We start from the raw sequence: 18,387 nt of genomic DNA on the forward strand, positions 1-18,387 counted from the left end.
CGACTAACGGGATCAGGTGGTCAGACTCGCTGACTTGGTTGATGCATGTCATCGTATCCCAATTACGTGGATCGATGCTCATGATATCAATCACTGGATTGTCTGGCCCAGACTCGATTATGTTACAGACCGCCGTCATATAGCTGAACCATGCTGAGTGCGGCATCCTCAGAACTAGACATACACATATACTCACAGACACACGTAACAGTTGCTGCATTTATATAAATTTATTGACAGCTAAGATATATAATAATTAAGATATATATTGTACACAACAAACAACTGACAACGGATATTAACAATGTTTCATCGTGACTTGTGTTTGGCAGAATTAAAATTCAGTTAAATATTTTTTTAAAAAGCGTTGGCGTCCGGGTTACAATTACAAAACAGCGCACATCAACATTAATGAGTTTTGAATATTGTGCCTGTGGAAATACTTTTAAGGTTTTCATTTGTGTATACAATATTGGAGTATGGGAATAATATGACCATAAAATATAAGAACAAAATAGAATAGATATGTAAAACAGGACAATAAGATAATGTCAAAAAACATTGTACGAACAAAGCACGAAAACAGCTTAGACATATAAATTATATATTTGTTTAGGACCGGCCTTTTTATATTCCGGAGATAGGAGTTGCATGGGTGTGCCTGTTACCCAAAATACTGAAAACGTATTTGTCATAAAAATAAATATTTGCTGACTGGACATGCTCGAGGTTATGAAATTAATAGGTTTTGGGTTAAAAAATAATGTCTGTCCTGCCTTAAAAAGTCCAGCTCCTGTTTCAAGAATATTAACAGGCCGGTCCCGATTGTTAAATGTGTTAACCGTAATCTACCGAATTGATTGAGTATGATAACATGTACATTTGTTTATCCTTTGTTCCACAAAGTCTGTTTTTAGGGTGACAGGTCAACGGTTCGGTTTACATTTAGTTTTCATTTTCAGCTAGGGGAGTATGCAAACAAAGCTGTCGGTTTTGCATTCACATGTCCATCTGAATCTACCGGGAACCTTTTTACTGCTGCTGAAGGAACAGTTCAAAAGTTTAATGAAGAATGAAGATATTTCAGGTAGAAACATACCGGAAGATAGGTAGTTGTTTTTTAAACTGTTCACATCCACCAAAAGATTTTTTGTCAAGCGAACCCTGACTCTCAGTGAATCTTAAAGCTGAAGGTGATGTAGAGCCTTCAAGTAAATCAAGCTAACTGCTTTTTCACTAAACTCATTTCTTTTCTAGTGACGATGTCGGCCACTGTCAGAGTGAAAATATGACGACTAGAGCTATTATTTATTGACTTGTAAAAACAGTAAAAGGTTTATTGTCTCGGATGGAAACCCAGCAGTCCATTTAACCATCCCACCCCATCATAAAACTCAATGAGCAATTTAGATTTTCATCCCACATAGAACGTTTGAACTGAACTAAGGATATACCAGGTGTAATAAGCCGTGGAGCAGGACCGAAGAAAGAGAATCAAAAGTCAAACGTTCCGAGCGCGGTTACCCATCCAGTTACTCTCCGCCGCTGGCGAAATTATCCCCCCATGATTTGTCACCTGTGCAAATCAAACTTGACGTTTTGTTACATATCATCGTCTGTAAATTTATTTTGGTCCAAATCATTTGTGTTCTTTTCTCGATATAAGGTCTAGCCTATAGGTGAGCTACACACCGTTTCCACTTACAAACAGAAAGAGAACTCAATTAATGGCCTACGTATTAAGGCATGACATCTAAATTCAAAACACAATTTTTTGTCTTGACTCGATACAGATTTAAATGGCCGTCCAGGAAGCGACATCTTCAAAGGAAGTAATTATTAATCGGCGTTTATTGGTCACCGGTGTCATGGAACAATGTCTGATAATAGCCGTGTGAGGAAAGGGCGAACATACAATCAACTGGTCCAGAGGTGAGTGTTCGTCTTTCCTGAAGGTCCCCTTCACATAATTTGTGGCCGTCCGCGACAACAAGTGAGTATTGACAAAGCAACATTCCAGCATTATTACAATGAATGCAAAAAGGGCTTCAAGCGTTGTACCCATGTTGTACTGGGAAAGTTTTAAGTTGTAACGAACTCTTTAAGCGCTTGGCTGCCCCCTCACCCCTAAGTACACGTCTCTGAAAAATGCACACGCTGTATAAAAAATGCGTCTAATAGTTAAAGAAATATAAAAAGACATATAAAATAAGCTAAGTAAATTTGCGACCTATTCTTTTCAGAAGGTGTCAGATGTATAACATCTGCATGCATTAGGTAGCTGTGTAGTAAACCTCCCCAGACTCCCCAGGTCTATAACCGAACGACGTCTCCAGTTTTTCCACTACAATCGCGAAAGTAGGCCTCTCTTTAGGGTTCTGCTTCCAGCAGCCTTGCATGATGTCCTGATGTCTGAAACATGAATGAATGAATGAATGAAGGTTGGGTCAGGTAAAGTAAAAAGAAAGTTTCTCATAATCGCCACTTGAAACGATTTTGGTGAGGATGAATTTATTTTGGGTAGAGTGGGTTAAATGCCGCTGTAAGCAATATTCCAGCAATACTCCCGCGATTGAAATCAAGAATGGCCTTCACACATTGTACGCATGTGAATCGGAAAGGGGCATGTTGGCTGCCCTAAAAGGGGCCGATGAAAGTACATGATTGGACCTTAAATGCCAATTTGCTCACATTTCCTCAGCATACTCTGGATTGGGGAGTCTGTACCCATTCTTGAGTTTGATTGGTAGATCTCTGCTCCGCATGTCAGGGTAGGGAGTTTGACCTGAAAAGAAATATTAGGCCTTTCTGATCCAACTGCATTTGACTCATTCAATGATTAGAAAGTATGAAACATTTTTTCGAAAAGTGCTAAGTGCAAATAAAACAACATTTTGCCAGCGAGTTCATGTCTTTGGTATCCTTGTAATTGGACCTTTGTCATATGGGGTTGTTAGCATTTTAACGACATACTATGTACCATTTACATAGTTTCGGTAACATTTCAATTTTTCAGCATGAAGGATACTTACCCAGACTGAAGATCTCCCACATTGTGATCCCAAAGGACCAGATGTCACTCTTCTCATTGGCTCCCTTCAGAGACTGAAGACACTCTGGAGCCGTCCACTTTATTGGGATTCGATCCTGAAAAACATCCACAGCTGACATGTAATGAAACGAGCAGGAGATGAGTTTGTTCCAAGCGTAATCATAACCATTTAACCACACAAAATAGGTGTAAACGTTTAACACCATACACAACAAAAGTCCATGTGAGTGCGACGGAATATGTGTGCTTAACGCCAGAGTCAGCAACACGCACGCAGACTGGTCATCATAGGATCCAGACTAGGCAAACCGATGACTGAAAGCATGAGCAACGACCCATGCCAATCGGGTACCATCAGACGCAATTAGCTACGTGTCAGTCCTAAACGACACAACCGATTCTGCTCGGGCTATTGCGGGTTCCACCATCGATTCCCAAAGGGGTCCCCATAAAGCCAAGAAATCAAAAGATAAGTGGAATTGAACCTCGAGTTATTTATGTAGCGACGTGCGACTTAGAGACGTGCATGCATGTGTTTGTGTGTGGCAGCTTGTGGTAGTCAGAACAAACTGTTGTGGTCCGGTTTTACAGTGCCAGCGCACATTCGGCACAACTCGCCCCTTTCCGTAACCTGCAAGAAGACTCGTCCCCCTTTCGATGAATGTTATGTGCGAAAATACGACAAACCAATCAGAATGCGCGTATGATTTCAAGTTCTTCGTCAAAGAATCCCTCAGAAATAATATTTGATTTTACATATGTCTTGCATCTAAAAATATACCCAAGACACAGTTAAATGTGTCCAATCATACTGTATAATTCCGCATGTCCAGCTGTGCTTTAAATTGCATCTGAAATATATATAATACATGGGGAAATATATGTGAACCATTACACAACGAGTTGACAATTGTTTCAGGTCTGCCCGTTTGCGCTAAGGTGAGGTGAGGTGAAATTGGGTTTTACGTCGCGTCCAAGATTATTGCACTTATATAGCGACGTGCATGCACGTGTATGTGTGTGTGTGGCTGCTTGTACTAGTCCGGACTGATGCCGATTTATAGTGCTAGCTCACTGAGATACCATGCCGCAGTTTAACATGAATACCCCACTCAGACACAGTATACTGACTCCGAGCCGACCAGTCCTTGTTTTAGCCCCTTAATGTCGAGCGCCAGACAGGGTAACAACAAGTACCATCTTTTAACGTCTTTTGGTATGACGCGGCCGGGGATCGAACACCGGACCTTCCGCTCTCCGGGCGGACGCTCTACCACAAGACCACGGAGGCGGCCGTTTGCGCTAAGACGGAACCCGGTCGCAAAAATGGCCATGAGAGGGGCATGAGTCGCTATTCGGCTTGTCCCGGAAAAAACACGAGTTGGTCACGAATGTGCCAGCGCACTGAGATACAAGGCCGCAGTTTAACATGATTACCCCACTCAGACACAGTATGCTGACTCCGAGTTGACCAGTCCTTGTTTTCGGCCCTTAATGCCGAGCGCAAGACAGGGTAACAATAAGTCCCAACTTTTAACGTCTTTTTGTAAGGCGTGTCTGGGAATCGAACCTCCCTGTAACCACTCTCCGAGAAATCAAAACATAACTTAATAAATTAATAAAACGAGTAAGGAGGGGTCGTCTCACCACACTAGATGGCTCCTCAAGGAACACGCGCGTGTGTGTGTTGGCGTCACAAAACGTAAGATTTGTATTTGACATCAAACCTGTGATCTGCTCTCTTTCCCTTTGGAATTGTCCTCGGCTGCTTCTTCAGGGCTGGATGGTCCGAATCCGGAAATCTTGACATCGTTTTCGGGAGTTAACAGACAGTTCCTGGCAGCGAGCTTCCGATGAACAATCTACAATACATATATAAAAGTATGAAGTTTTTCTGTATTTGTCAAATTAATATTGAAACCTCAAATAAAAATGGCACAGGTCGGTCCTATTGAATTCTGCACTATTGACTTGGAACAATGTTCCCGAAATCGCTTTGACACGAAGGCAAAGAAGTTGGGGACACTGCTATGGGGATACAGAACGTTTGGGTGTTATAAGGTATGCTTTTTACAGTTCAAAAGAAAAGTACCACGCATTTTTCCTAATCCCAATATACAATACAAAATAGACTTCGGTGAAATTCAAGTCTTTATCAGTTTTGTGGTCAATAAGTGCCACCATTATCATTATCTAATGGTGAGCATGCATTCGCAGTGTATTTTGGATAATATAAGTAGGTTTGGTTTCCGAGATAAAAGTAGCCAACACAGACATCAATAAATGATTAATTCTTTTAAAAGCGTAAAATAGAATTAAAAAAAACCAAACCTGTCTCTTTGAAAGGTATTCCATTCCTCTAGATATTCCCAAAGTAATTCTTTGGATTGTATCCAAGACATCCGTGCTCACAGCCGTCCGTATGGCGTTTAACCATTTGTCCAACTGTCCGTTTTGACAATACTCCAGCACCATGACCGGTCCCACTGGAACAAAAATTGAGGGAGTGATAGAGTCCTGTTTTACACCGCAAAACAGCACCATTACAGCCACATCACGGAGATCCGTTAAAAAATCAAATGTAGGCCCAGTAGATCGGAGATGACAAGCGATTCGCGCCGTACAGGTGCAATGACACAAATGCAGCTTTTACTCAAGCACCATCACAAATTCAACAGGAAAACGTTATGGCGTCACTCAGTGTTGTTTTAAACCGCAAAGAGTGCAACCACTGTGAATGCCAATTTAATCTTAGCCTCCTTACACGTTTTGCCTGATATCACCCTTAAAAACACCGTAAATTGAATCATGTCTTTTCTCATCTGATTATATGTGATGGTCTATACGTATGTGGTGGTCTGAAAGTCTTGTCGTTAAATCTGTAGCTCGTGTCGCCAACGGCCTGATTAGATTTCACACTTAAGGCACAATTTGTTAAATCCATTTCTGGTGTTCCCCGACGTGATATTACTGAAATATTACTAAAACTGGCGTAAAACCCAACTCACTCACTCTGTATTGATCATTTCAGGCTTGATTTAATTGTCGATAAGACGAAATGTACATGTTTACTGTAGAACCATACAGTTTTGCTGAAAAAGTTATGGCGGTACAATATAGTTGAACTCACAAGCATCGTTGCTGACAACTGCGCCAATGAAATTCAGCACGTTGCGATGTTCCCCGACCTTTGTGGCAGCAAAGTTGATCTTGGCCATCATCAGTAAGGCACTGTCTTCATCATGGGTGTCTGAGAACATACATGATATTATTTATGAAGCTATTGCCTATGTGTGCTGTTATAAGGTTTGATGAAAAAGAAAAGTCAAAGGTATGTACGTTCTTTGTCAAATTCAGTGGTCTTGGCGACAGTGTAGTTGTAGGTATCATATCATAGATTATACATGACTATGGAAATATATGTACTCAGTCAAGTAGTACCAACAAAACATATTTATCCCGGCATGATAAATGACAATGAAAATATATGTCCTCAGTCAAGTAGTACCAACAAAGAATCTATATCACTAGCGGCCTATATACGAAGCCGTTTTATCGCTAAGATTGGCGTCAGGCGTCGTAGCGAGAAAGGTCTCAGCTAAGTCTTTTTCTTGAAAGTGTGTTAGCGCTAAATAATCTTAAATTTACAGCAAAAATTAAGACACTGTCGGACCTGTTTGAGGAGCTTACGACAGGAACAATGGTGGCCAAAAGACGGCATGTTGAAAACAAGAAGCCATTAGGTCCTGTATCGCTCACCTGGATATTTACGCAATCATGACAAAATATGCATTAGCATTGTACATGTATATAATACTAGCCCCCCCCATTTCTCCAATTTGAATCCCCACCATTGGAGAATGTTTACAACCAAATATGATTGATATCTATCTCTTCGTTCCAGAGAAGAAGTCGTTTAAAGCAATAACGCCAAATTACCCCTACTTCGCCCCGCCCCTCAGCCCCTTGTTGGGGTGATCAGCCCTTCTATTTGTACTATTTTGAATTCTCACCACCAGAGAATAGTTCCAACCATAGATGGTTGATATCTATCTCGCAGTTCCAGAGAAGAAGTCGTTTAAAGCAATATAGCTCAATTATCCCTATTTGGGCCCTTGGGGGTCAGCCCAACCATTTGTAGAATTTTGAATCCTCACCACCTAGCGATGATTACAGTCAAATTTCGTTAATTTCCAATTATTGGTTCAGAAGAAGAGGCCATTCTAAAAAAAAAATGTTGACATACGGACGACAGACGGACGCCACGGTATGGCATAAGCTCATCTTATTCCTTCGGACCCAGTGAGCTTAAAACGATTCAATATAGGTTAACTGTATCATTTCTGACCACAAAAACGAGTGTTGTTTTCGACTTGCGCTTTCAAAACACGAACAACGGAGCCCGACAAACACCGCCGAAACATTGTATGCATTGTATGTAATCATGGATGGGTAGATGGATGGATACATGCATGCGTTTTATTGTTATCTGTTGAGGATTTCCTTCTTACATCCGACTAAAGGATGTTTGTCCTTTTGTTTGATGCAATCTATCTGTTTCTGGCATTAGGCCATATCGATATAATGCACGTATTTCTTATCCTGGTATTGCCCTGTTGCTAGATGTGAGATCCCATACAGTGACAGTCTGCAGGAGATACATTAAACTTAAAGGATATCACAATAAAATCATGCGTACAGGATATTCTAATTTCATTTCTTTTGTGTGAGCTACTGTAGGTATCGACCATTTTCTAATCGCGAACTCTCTTGAAGATATGTTTTAATTTTAGTACTCAAAATATATCCACTAAAATGTCGATACGAACATATATATTCATAGCGTCCAAATGCTTTTACTTTTCCTCATGTTTGTTCATTAGCCCGGGGTAGCATATTTATGTCAAGCTGCAGTCAGAAATAAAATCGTGAACAATAATTTTAGTTTTGTTTGTTGTTTAACGCCGCACTCAGCACTATTCCAGCTATATGACGGCGGTCTGTAAATAATCGATTCTGGACCTCACAATCCAGCGATTGACATCATGAGCATCGATCCAGGCATTTAGGATACGATGACATGCATCAACCAAGTCAGCGAGTCTGACCACCCGATCCTGTTAGTCGCCTCTTACGACAAGCATAGTCACCTTTTACGGCAAGCATAGGTTGCTGTAGACCTATTCTACCCCGGATCTTCACGTGTCGTAAACTGAATCATTTCACTGTGTAGCAGTTAGACAATCTCTTCTTTGACATGAGTTGAACGTGTTGTGTTATCGTATTATCGCATGTTTACACATTATTTCGATTGCAGGTGCGTTTAATAACCGAATGAAAAGAAGGCCGTTAACTTTGAGTCCCCGTATATGTCGCAACAATACGACACATTTGCAACTTCCCGCAATTACGACGTGGCTTATGCAATACTCCCTGAAAGCCAAATCGGTGTTGCGATATGTCGCAAGTTTGCGATCATTGCCTCATATTTACGCATATTGTTTTCATATTCACATTTTCGTTTTCCTTCGGCATCATCCTTTGGAATTCTATAAATTCTTTCTATATATATCTGTAAATATAACAGCTTTACGGTATTGTCCTTCATTGATCATCTGTAAATAACAATAACATGAGGCTACATCATTGATCATAACATCAACATTTATCTTAAATAACGTTTTAATTGTTTAACTTTAAAACTTATCATACAAGTCACGATCCTGACACCAGATCCCTACTGAATCGACTCTTAGGACAAGCATATCTTACCTTTAAGAACTTTAGCGACCACCTCTTGCTGTGTTTTACCACTTATCAGAGAAGCCTTGTAAATACGAGCGAACCTGCCACCCTGTATTTCCTTCTTAAGCGTCAGCTTATCACTAGCGATCTCCTTTGCCTGCAATGTCGAAAACGGCATGCTGGCGTAGTGGTAGATGTCATCGTCCTCGGCGTAAGACTTGTTCTAAAACGAATGCAGTACGTTAAACAGTCTTCCTGTTATAACACAGTGTGTCAGGTTGCTCTGGGAGGAAGTGAGGTGTGATGAGGTGAGGTGAGGTGAGGTGAGGTGAGGTGAGGTGAGGTGAGGTGAGGTGAGGTGAAGTGTATTGGGTTTAACGTCGCGTCCAAGATTATTGCACTTATATAGCGACGTGAATGCACGTGTGTGTGTGTGTGTGTGTGTGTGTGTGTGTGTGTGTGTGTTTGTACTGGTCAGGACTGATACCGATTTATAGTGCTAGTTCACTGAGGTACCATGCCGCAGTTTATCATGAATACCCTACTCAGACACAGTACATAGTGACTCCGAGCCGACCAGCCCTAAGCTTGTTTTAGCCCCTTAATGCCGAGCGCCAGACAGGGTAACAACAAGTTCCATCTTTTAACGTCTTTTGGTATGACGCGTCCGGGGGTCAACGCTCTACCACAAGGCCATTGAGGCTGTTTGTGGGAGGAAGTTCGAAGTATTAAATGTTAACTACTTTGTTAAAACCAACGACTACGGGTATCGTGGTGACAAACACAGAAACATAATCAAAGTTTGTTTGTGTCACCTACATAACCTGCCCTCAAGGACTACCTTAAAGGATGCCATCCTCGGTCTGGTCGGATCAAGATTATTGGCAATCCTCGCTGTTTCGACTGGTTGTCGTCGACTACTCAGAAAACGATGTCCTCCAGTCCTCCGCAGAACAACGACCACGGCCACGACGACTACAACCCCCAGCCCTGTCGAAAACAATCATAGTCAGTGTGTGTATGACCACGAGTGTCTCAAGACAATTACAATTACAAGACACACAGTAAACAGATATGCCAATGAAAGGAATAAATTGAAAAAAAGTGACCCCTCAAATCAGGCGGCTTATATGTTTTTAAAGACAAGAGGATATTTGTGTGGATATTTTTTCCCCATAAACATCTCGAACAAATTATTTTGTTTACAAAAACATACAAGATCGCAATTATCCAGACATAGAATATGCCACGTAAGCCATTGTGACCTTCTGGTGCGTATCAGTCGATTCGTACTATGAATGCTGGGTGCCTCAGCGGTGAGAGGCAGTCGAGCGTGTCCAAAATTGACGTATCAAAAATACGTGTCACAAGCGTCAAGCAGACCATGCAAAAAAACCCTCACCTGTACTAATTCCTGCGATTGCTCCTGTTCCGATACCAGGATCGTTCACTGGGTTTAAGAAAAAAATAAAGTATTATTATAGCAAAGACAGGTGGGTGTAATAGCCTCCTTCATGACGATTGTATCAATCAAGTGATCAGGCACTTATGACATGATTGTCATTTATCTTATTTGTATGGATCCCCGCTTTGTATGGTTACTCACTCACGTAATCCGAACGCTTTAATTGCAACGATAAAGGAGTTTCACTGTATTTAAGAGGTGAGGTGAGGTGAAATTTGGTTTAACGTCGCGTCCAAGATTATTGCACTTATATAGCGACGTACATGTACGTGTGTGTGTTTGTGTGGCTGCTTGTACTAGTCCGGACTGATGCGGTATAAACAACAAACACTGTATTTAAGTGTTCCACGCTGCAAAGAAACAAAACACTGTATTTAAGTGTTCCACGCTGCAAAGGAACAAAACACTGTATTTAAGTGTTCGACACTGCAAAGAAACAAAACACTGTATTTAAGTGTTCCACGCTGCAAAGAAACAAAACATTGTATTTAAGTGTTCCACACTGCAATGAAACAAAACACTGTATTTAAGTATTCCACGCTGCAAAGGAACAAAACACTGTATTTAAGTGTTCGACACTGCAAAGAAACATAACACTGTATTTAAGTGTTCCACGCTGCAAAGAAACAAAACATTGTATTTAAGTGTTCCACACTGCAAAGAAACAAAACACTGTATTTAAGTATTCCAAGCTGCAAAACACCAAAACACTGTATTTAAGTGTTCCACGCTGCAAAGAAACAAAACATTGTATTTAAGTGTTCCACGCTGCAAAGGAACACAACACTGTATTTAAGTATTCCACGCTGCAAGGCAACAAAACACAGTATTTAAGTGTTCCACGCTGCAAAAAAACTAATACAATCAAACTACTTACTGGTAGTGATGGATACCTGCTTGGGTATACTGAGCATGTCCCCGTATTTTGCAGTGACCTTGACCTTGTATGATGTACCAGGTTGAAGGCCGTGGAGGACATAATGTGTTGCGCTCTGGAAAACTTTCAGCGTCTCCTTATGTCCTGATTCGGACTCGAAGCTCACAAGGATTACCGTCCGCTCATGGCAGCTTGGGGCATGCTTCCATGAAACACGGGCACTCGACGTCGTTATCTTGGTTGTCGTTACGTTCTCAAGTCCAAAATCTGAACGTTTATAATCAATGATAAGTAGAGGATATCTCCTGCTTGTCGCCATAGCATGCAAGGTGTCTCGTTGGATGAAATTAGTCAAGTGACTGTTAACCTTCAAGCGCCTGACGGGCAGCTTTGGATGTATACTCCCCGGGGAGCTGTGAATGACATTCAAGCAAACTGATCTATTGACCTTGTATGATTGTCATTATTATTAGTCTGGCCTAGACAGCATTGTCTTCAAAGGCCACCTGAGTGACACACACACGCACGCACGCACGCACGCACGCACGCACGCACACACACAAAATTTCGTAAATTTTACATTTTTATACACACAGTATACTCACATGCCTCGGTTCCCTTCAGCTTCATGAGATCTTTTACCTACAATAAACAGGGGGACACGGGTGGCCCAGTCGTCTAAGGCGCCGCGATTCGCTGTGCAGAGTCGCGTCCCTTGGGCACGCAAGAAACCTATGATTGTGGTTTCGAATCCCGGTTCGCCCCAATTATGTTTCTAGGTTTGTCGGCACCATACCCGTGCTCGTGGGTTTCACCAAAGTGGTAAACGTCTTAGACCTGCATCACTTCGGGCTTTCCTCCCACATTAAGCTGACACGCCGTGATATAACTGGAATACTGTTAAAAGCGGCGTTAAACATAACTCAATCACACTTACAATAAACAGAGGAAAAAGTTTCATCACATCTTTTAAGGATCCTTTCCTATCTGCACACGTCAGCAGTACAAGATCGTAATTACACGTATCACAAAGCCACGGGGGGGGGGGGGGGGGGGGGGGGGGGGTAGACACGTGGTTTAGCCGTCACGCCTCAGGCCGGGGTTCGATTCACTCACTCAATGTGTTTCTGGCCATCGAGAGGAGAGAGTTTGGTTGAACGCAGCTTCGCGAAGAAGGAAAGCTCTACGTGGTGTAAACTTCACGGGTTTCATGCCCACAAAACCACGTATCACTATCAGGGCGAATCTATGATTCGAACCAGGGTCACAGAAGTTTCTGGCACCCCTCATGGACGCTTCTCAACGCAGCAATTGCGGCGCCTTATATGACTGTGGCACTCGTGCCCCATAATCAATGATACAGAGTGGAGCAAATATCTAAAAGAAATTAAAGAATTATGGTTTTGTGACTGTGTTCACATTTTTAGAAACATTAAAAACAGGAATTAAAAAATATATAAGTCTGTCTCCTGACAAATTAACAAACTGATGTTGTTGGCCCCAAACTGAGTCAAATAGAACTGATTACGGAGAGAGCATGTAATAGCAGACTAATTAACTTCTCTTTAAAAAAACGATACAGTCAGCAGAACGCTGACTCTCGGCAAATGGCTGACCACATATGTTTGTTGTATATAATCTGTACTTTTGTATAAAACGATATTGTAGTGATGGTGGTCAGAGGCGACCTATTCGATCGGGTCGACTCTCTGACTTGGTTGATAGCGTGTCATCAAGCCTCAACGGCGTGCAACATTGCTCATAATATCAACCACTGGTTTATCACAAATATTTACAGGCCACAGTGACCTAGCTGGAAAGTGTGCTGACAAATTATGTAATGATCTAATTATAAGGTGTTGCTCACCACGTGGACCAACGGTGTGGGTGTCTTCAGTCCAGCTCTGTTGACCACACCCACCTCCAGTTTAACCTCGGCTGATTTCAATGCGTCTTTGGCCACCATCAGCCAACAGTTGCTGATGTAAAGTTTGTATACTCGCTTGTAACACACGTTCAGGGCGTTAGGGCAGTAACAGTCAGTCACTCTGTCTGTGCAGGCAGACGGCTGAAACATAGAGTGTTGAGTTTCCAAACATGGTTGATCTTTATAGAACAACGTTTCAATTTCAGAAATATGTCTCTATGAGGTATGTCTCTATGAGGGAATCGAACTCGGGTCTTCGGCATGGCGAGACAACGCTTTAACCACAAGGCTACCCCACAGCCCTACTTGCCTGGGTACCTTAAGATGACTGTCATCTCCCCTACAGATCCTAATAACGTCCCGATATTCATCTTCGGACGAAACCATAGACCCCCCCCCCCCCCCCCCCCCCCCCACTCCACACACACACACACACACGCACACACGCACACCCGCACACCCGCACCCCCCCCTCCCCCCCCCCCCACACGCACCCCCCACACGCACACGCGCACACACACGCACACACACACACACACACGCAGAGTAGTTTTATTTTTTCTTTTAACTTATTTAACTAAGGCATTTGTTTATGCCCCTTGTGAAAATAGTCTGGAATATCTTTCAACTCTTTCATACTCACTGTTAGAGTCGGTACCGTAAGGTTCCTGCTGGACATCAAGTGCCCGTTCCCTGTCTGTATGACTTTGACCTCTACACGTCCAATGCCACTCTCTTTGTCCAGCATGTTCAACTCCAAGCTGAAAATTCATACGTAAGACGTTATGGAACTGTTGCTGTATTACAATTTCCCCCGAATAAGCATTTCTTGTAACTCAAAATAGATTTCAGCGTCAATAAAATATTTAATCATGTTTCATTGGGTTAAAACACTACCAAGAACTACAGTGACTGCGGGTGACACTACATCTTCAAATATAAAAAAGACCGCATACTCAGTTGTACAATTCGTCATTTTCTCTCACCCCAGAACTGAAGGGAATGTTGGATATCTCGTTTTCGTGGAAAGCCATCCTAGTGATCTGTGGCTCCGTAAAATCATAGGTCACACTTGTCGAGTCCACTTTCTTGTTGTCGAGGATGTCCCTGGCTCTTATCCACACAGTAACAGTGCTCCCACTTGTAACTCCCTCTGGAGTACAAAAGAAATGTGTATAGATTCACATACGAATGATTAAATCACATTTATTACAAAGTGTTCTACTTGCATTTCCATGAACGGGACGGTCACGTGGATATTCTGGCATAGAATTGGCCCCCAGTAACCAATGCTGGCCGAAAGAGGCGAAATAAGGAATATGGTGGTCAGGCTCGGTGACTTGTTTGATCGTTGTTCATTATATCAATCACTGAATTGTATGTCTGCTGTGAAATAGCTGGCATTTTACTGAGTGTGGAGTTAACCAAAAAAAACCAATGTAACAAAAGTCCAACCACTAAATGAATCAATGAAGTAAAATGAAAGTTTATAAATATGAATAGCTTGATCTTGTAAATTGATCAGTGATTGCTTGGGATGTTTTTAGTATTGGAGTGAGTAGGGTTTAACTGCGCTTTGAAGGGTCGGGTGTTTTGTTTGAAGAAATAATTATAAGTTGTTTAAACAGCCAATTACGTTGGCTTGGGCCACAGTCACCAGCATTAATTAGGAACATAAAAGAGAAACGTACCTGGTTGAAACTGCATGGTACTTTTTAAACCGGATACATCAGACCAATTTGGAGGTGTATCTTGGCGTCGACCTCCAGTTTTATTGACATCATGTGTCCACTCGAACTTCACAATCCCCCGCACATTGAGGATAGCGTCTACGGTTCTTTCACCATAATGATCATCGTTGGTGCTGCTGACCTGCTTGTAGATTGGTGGGTCTTCAACAATTTGAACTTTGAAGGGCAAGATTTTGTTTAGAAATTTGCCGCTTTCGTGGTGATAGTTCAAAAACCGGTTTTCCCAGTTGACCACGAGTGGCTTTGATGTATCGGTCATCCACTGGAAGCCCTGGTCTCGTACAACATATGATATGTTCATAGCATGGTTCGGATCAGTGGTCACCGTTGACTCTTTGTCGTACAGCGCAAACCGTCTCATGTATTCAGAGTTGTTGGCCTTGTCCACAGCTTGAAGAATGAAGGAATACATACCTGGTTTATCGGGTTCATAAGGAAGAGGGTAGGAAATGGGGGAGGTGTGTTTGATTTGTCTGTGGATGATGGGTCTCAGTTTGTCTTCCTCCATCAAGTCTCCATCGCCATTAGGTTCAAGTTTAAAGGCTTCCCATGTGTACTTGTCCATTTGAGAATCATCATCCGTCCATCCTTCCCATTTCATTGTAATACCTTGCTGTATAATGTAAAAAATACATACGTTGACCTTCATTTATGTGAAGTGTTCGCTAATTTCTGTTCTGGAAAACTTAGAATTCAGGCTTACTTATATCCATGCCTGACCATCTATATGTATGGGGGGCACGGGTGGCCCAGTCGTCCAAGGCGCCGCGATTCGCTGTGCAGAGTTGTGTCCCTTGGGCTCGTCAGAAACCTATGATTGAGGGTTCGAATCACGGTTCGCCCCAATTATGTTTCTAGGTTTGTCAGCACCATACCCGTGCTCGTGGGTTTCACCGAAGTGGTAAACGTCTAAGACCTGCATCACTTCAGGCTTTCCTCCCACATTAAGCTGACACGCCGTGATATGACTGGAATACTGTTGAAAACGGCATTAAACCCAACTCACTCACTGTATGTATGATATTATGTACTGTTATTCCCTTTGAGCGAAATGGATATCTTCTTTACTTTACTTCCATTATCCTTGGTTTTCACCACCATACCTGTGCTCCTGAATTTTACCAAAAAAAGTTAAGACCTTCACCATGTTAGGTTTCCATCCACATCAATGGGCTTACACTCTCTGAGATATCCGAATCGCTGTTCATCACGTCTTTTAACCTAACTCACTCACACACTAAATAGTAAAAATAGAAAATTTACGTTGTCATTAATGTGAGGAAGGAGAAAAACGCACTGTGTTTTCATTGTAAAGTTAACTAGGTTACTTGTAGATTTATAGCGCAGTTTATGTACGCATCGTTGATAAATCGTAGGTACCAAAACTGCCCTCTCAGACTTATTATCTTAGCAGCCTATTCGGATAGGCGTAGAAAGGAAAGGCATTCTTGCAGCTGAAAGTCTAGACGGGTAACATAAAAAAATGCAACTTCGGAATGGAAAATAACTCTAAAACGCGGAACCGGAATCTAAATAAGTCCCGAAAAAAGCTTTACAGACAAGGGCCGATTTTGAGGTCAATTGGCGATGAGAAATTAGAAGACGTTTGCATCTAACCTTCGTAAATTCAGGGTGGACTTGGAATGACGCATCGGCTTCTGTGAATGCAGGTTTCGTCAGATCAATGTTAAAGGCAACAGATCGGGTCGTTTCAGTTCCGGTGTAGTGTTCCGTGGCAGTCACCCGGTTGTTTCCTGTGTCAAACAGCTCCCTGTACCCGCCGCTCGTCACACGGAAGGTCAACTTAAACCTAAACAAATACATACTTCTGGAACAACTACAAAGTGAATTCACTGTGTTTTTAACTGCTGTAACTTCATTATTCGAAGTAGGCAGACCGATGATTGACAGCATGAACGACGTTTCCTTTGTTCTCCAAGCCCACACTCAGCAATATTCGAACTTGATGACGGCGATCTGTAAATATTCTGTCAATCCAGTGATTGACATCATGAGCATCCATCTACGCAATTGGGAAACGATGACAACGATCGCCTTTTACGGCATGCATGGGTAGCTGATGATATATTCTCTAACCGGACCTTCACGGATCCGTGAACAACATTCCACTCTTTAAACGTACGGTGACACCACTTAACAATGTAGAAACCCAATCCTCATTAGTCGGCTCCTACGACAAGCATAGCTAGTAGTGCCTCGGGATGACCAAATGCTAGTAAACATTTACGTCCTGCATTACGTCGGGATCGTTTGATCGTTGTTCATAATATCAATCACTGAATTGTATGGCTGCTTTGATATAGCTGGCATATTACTGAGTGCGGAGTTCACTAAGATGACCAAATGTTAGTAAACATTTACATCCTGAATATTACCTCGGGATTTCCTACCATGCAGTGCTGACACACCGTAATATCACTCACTCACTTAGTCCTTCATTCACTCCTTCAGCCACTCACTCATTCTAAGAAATGAGGTTTCTCTACACTGTCATTTTGTGAACGGCCCATCTATAGATGACACTAAAGAAAACGCAATGAATGTATGTTATCTTTGAACATGGTCTTACTTGTCGCCATCTTTCAAACGGTTCCTGTACTCTCTCTTGAAGACGCATCTAACCATCTTTTGAGGGTGCTCAGAGTCAATAGTCCCCACACATTTGTAATCTTCATCTTCAGACGTCACACGGGGACCACCTGAAAGACACATAAGAAGGTTGCAATTGCTACAATTACGGAACGCCGCTTTGGTATTCTTATGGGGATGGTCACCATAAACCTGGCATGGTTTATTTGTACATATCTATGCTATTATTGTGTTCTGCTAGTGCCTCCAGTCACGATGTTTTATTTGTCAATAAAGATTACCATTACAATTGGAGTAAAGAATAAGTACATATTTGGTTGAATAATTGGTTCAAATTGCACTGTACCTTTACTGTGATGTTGTATTTGGGAGGAAATGTACTAGAAAAAACTGTTAATGTGGCAAATGCCAACTCCAAGATAAAAGTGCAAAATCATATTGTAAAGTCAAAGACGGGACCAAATGCAAGGCTCGAGTTAACGTTATGTATATTTTCATCTCGAATTCGACATAAACTGATAAATGTATATGTATTTATATTCAAGTCGGACGGGACCGGAGAAAAGGTTCGAGCTGTCGGTCTATTCGAGAAGACAAGGTTCGATATAACGAGCTTCGGCTGTATTCACTCACTCACTCACTACACTCCTACCAGAGACACAATGCTTTCTTTGAACGAAACAAAAGAGATAACCAATATCATGTGACCAATATAACTAAGCGTTATTTAATACAAATGTGGAGTTAAAAATGATACAGTTATTAACATTTTCTCTATTTGTTTGGTGGGGATGGGAATGGGGGTCGGGATGTATGCATTTAACATTGTACCTTTCCGAGATATGACGTGAATGATATTGTACACATTCTAATGAAAGGCAAATTCTACTTAACTGGCGAACAAATGAAAGTATGCATGAATGTTTTATTGCGGCTAAAATTGAAATAAACAAGAAATTG

The 18,387-nt window shown here is 41.9% G+C and overlaps 1 protein-coding gene across 1 annotated transcript in view; it reads right to left on the reverse strand.

Moving 5' to 3' along the window:
• Window positions 1–215: 215 nt before the first annotated feature.
• The window catches only part of LOC124127115, a 31,440-nt gene continuing 13,268 nt past the window's right edge, over window positions 216–18,387 (reverse strand). Inside the window, exons 7-23 of the mRNA XM_048385548.1 lie at window positions 17,408–17,537; window positions 16,435–16,627; window positions 14,758–15,430; window positions 14,054–14,219; window positions 13,710–13,827; window positions 13,007–13,207; window positions 11,745–11,781; window positions 11,140–11,406; window positions 10,200–10,247; window positions 9,639–9,787; window positions 8,825–9,020; window positions 6,183–6,302; window positions 5,384–5,538; window positions 4,780–4,914; window positions 3,033–3,147; window positions 2,692–2,785; window positions 216–2,412 (exon numbers count right to left, since the gene is read on the reverse strand). Of these exons, the coding sequence (XP_048241505.1) occupies window positions 2,274–2,412; window positions 2,692–2,785; window positions 3,033–3,147; window positions 4,780–4,914; window positions 5,384–5,538; window positions 6,183–6,302; window positions 8,825–9,020; window positions 9,639–9,787; window positions 10,200–10,247; window positions 11,140–11,406; window positions 11,745–11,781; window positions 13,007–13,207; window positions 13,710–13,827; window positions 14,054–14,219; window positions 14,758–15,430; window positions 16,435–16,627; window positions 17,408–17,537 (2,936 nt within the window). The 3' untranslated portion in view covers window positions 216–2,273. The remainder of the gene's footprint in view (window positions 2,413–2,691; window positions 2,786–3,032; window positions 3,148–4,779; window positions 4,915–5,383; window positions 5,539–6,182; window positions 6,303–8,824; window positions 9,021–9,638; window positions 9,788–10,199; window positions 10,248–11,139; window positions 11,407–11,744; window positions 11,782–13,006; window positions 13,208–13,709; window positions 13,828–14,053; window positions 14,220–14,757; window positions 15,431–16,434; window positions 16,628–17,407; window positions 17,538–18,387) is intronic.

The sequence above is a fragment of the Haliotis rufescens genome, unplaced genomic scaffold (assembly GCF_023055435.1).
Source record: "Haliotis rufescens isolate VD_foot unplaced genomic scaffold, xgHalRufe1.0.p SCAF_10, whole genome shotgun sequence".
Lineage (NCBI taxonomy): Eukaryota > Metazoa > Mollusca > Gastropoda > Lepetellida > Haliotidae > Haliotis > Haliotis rufescens.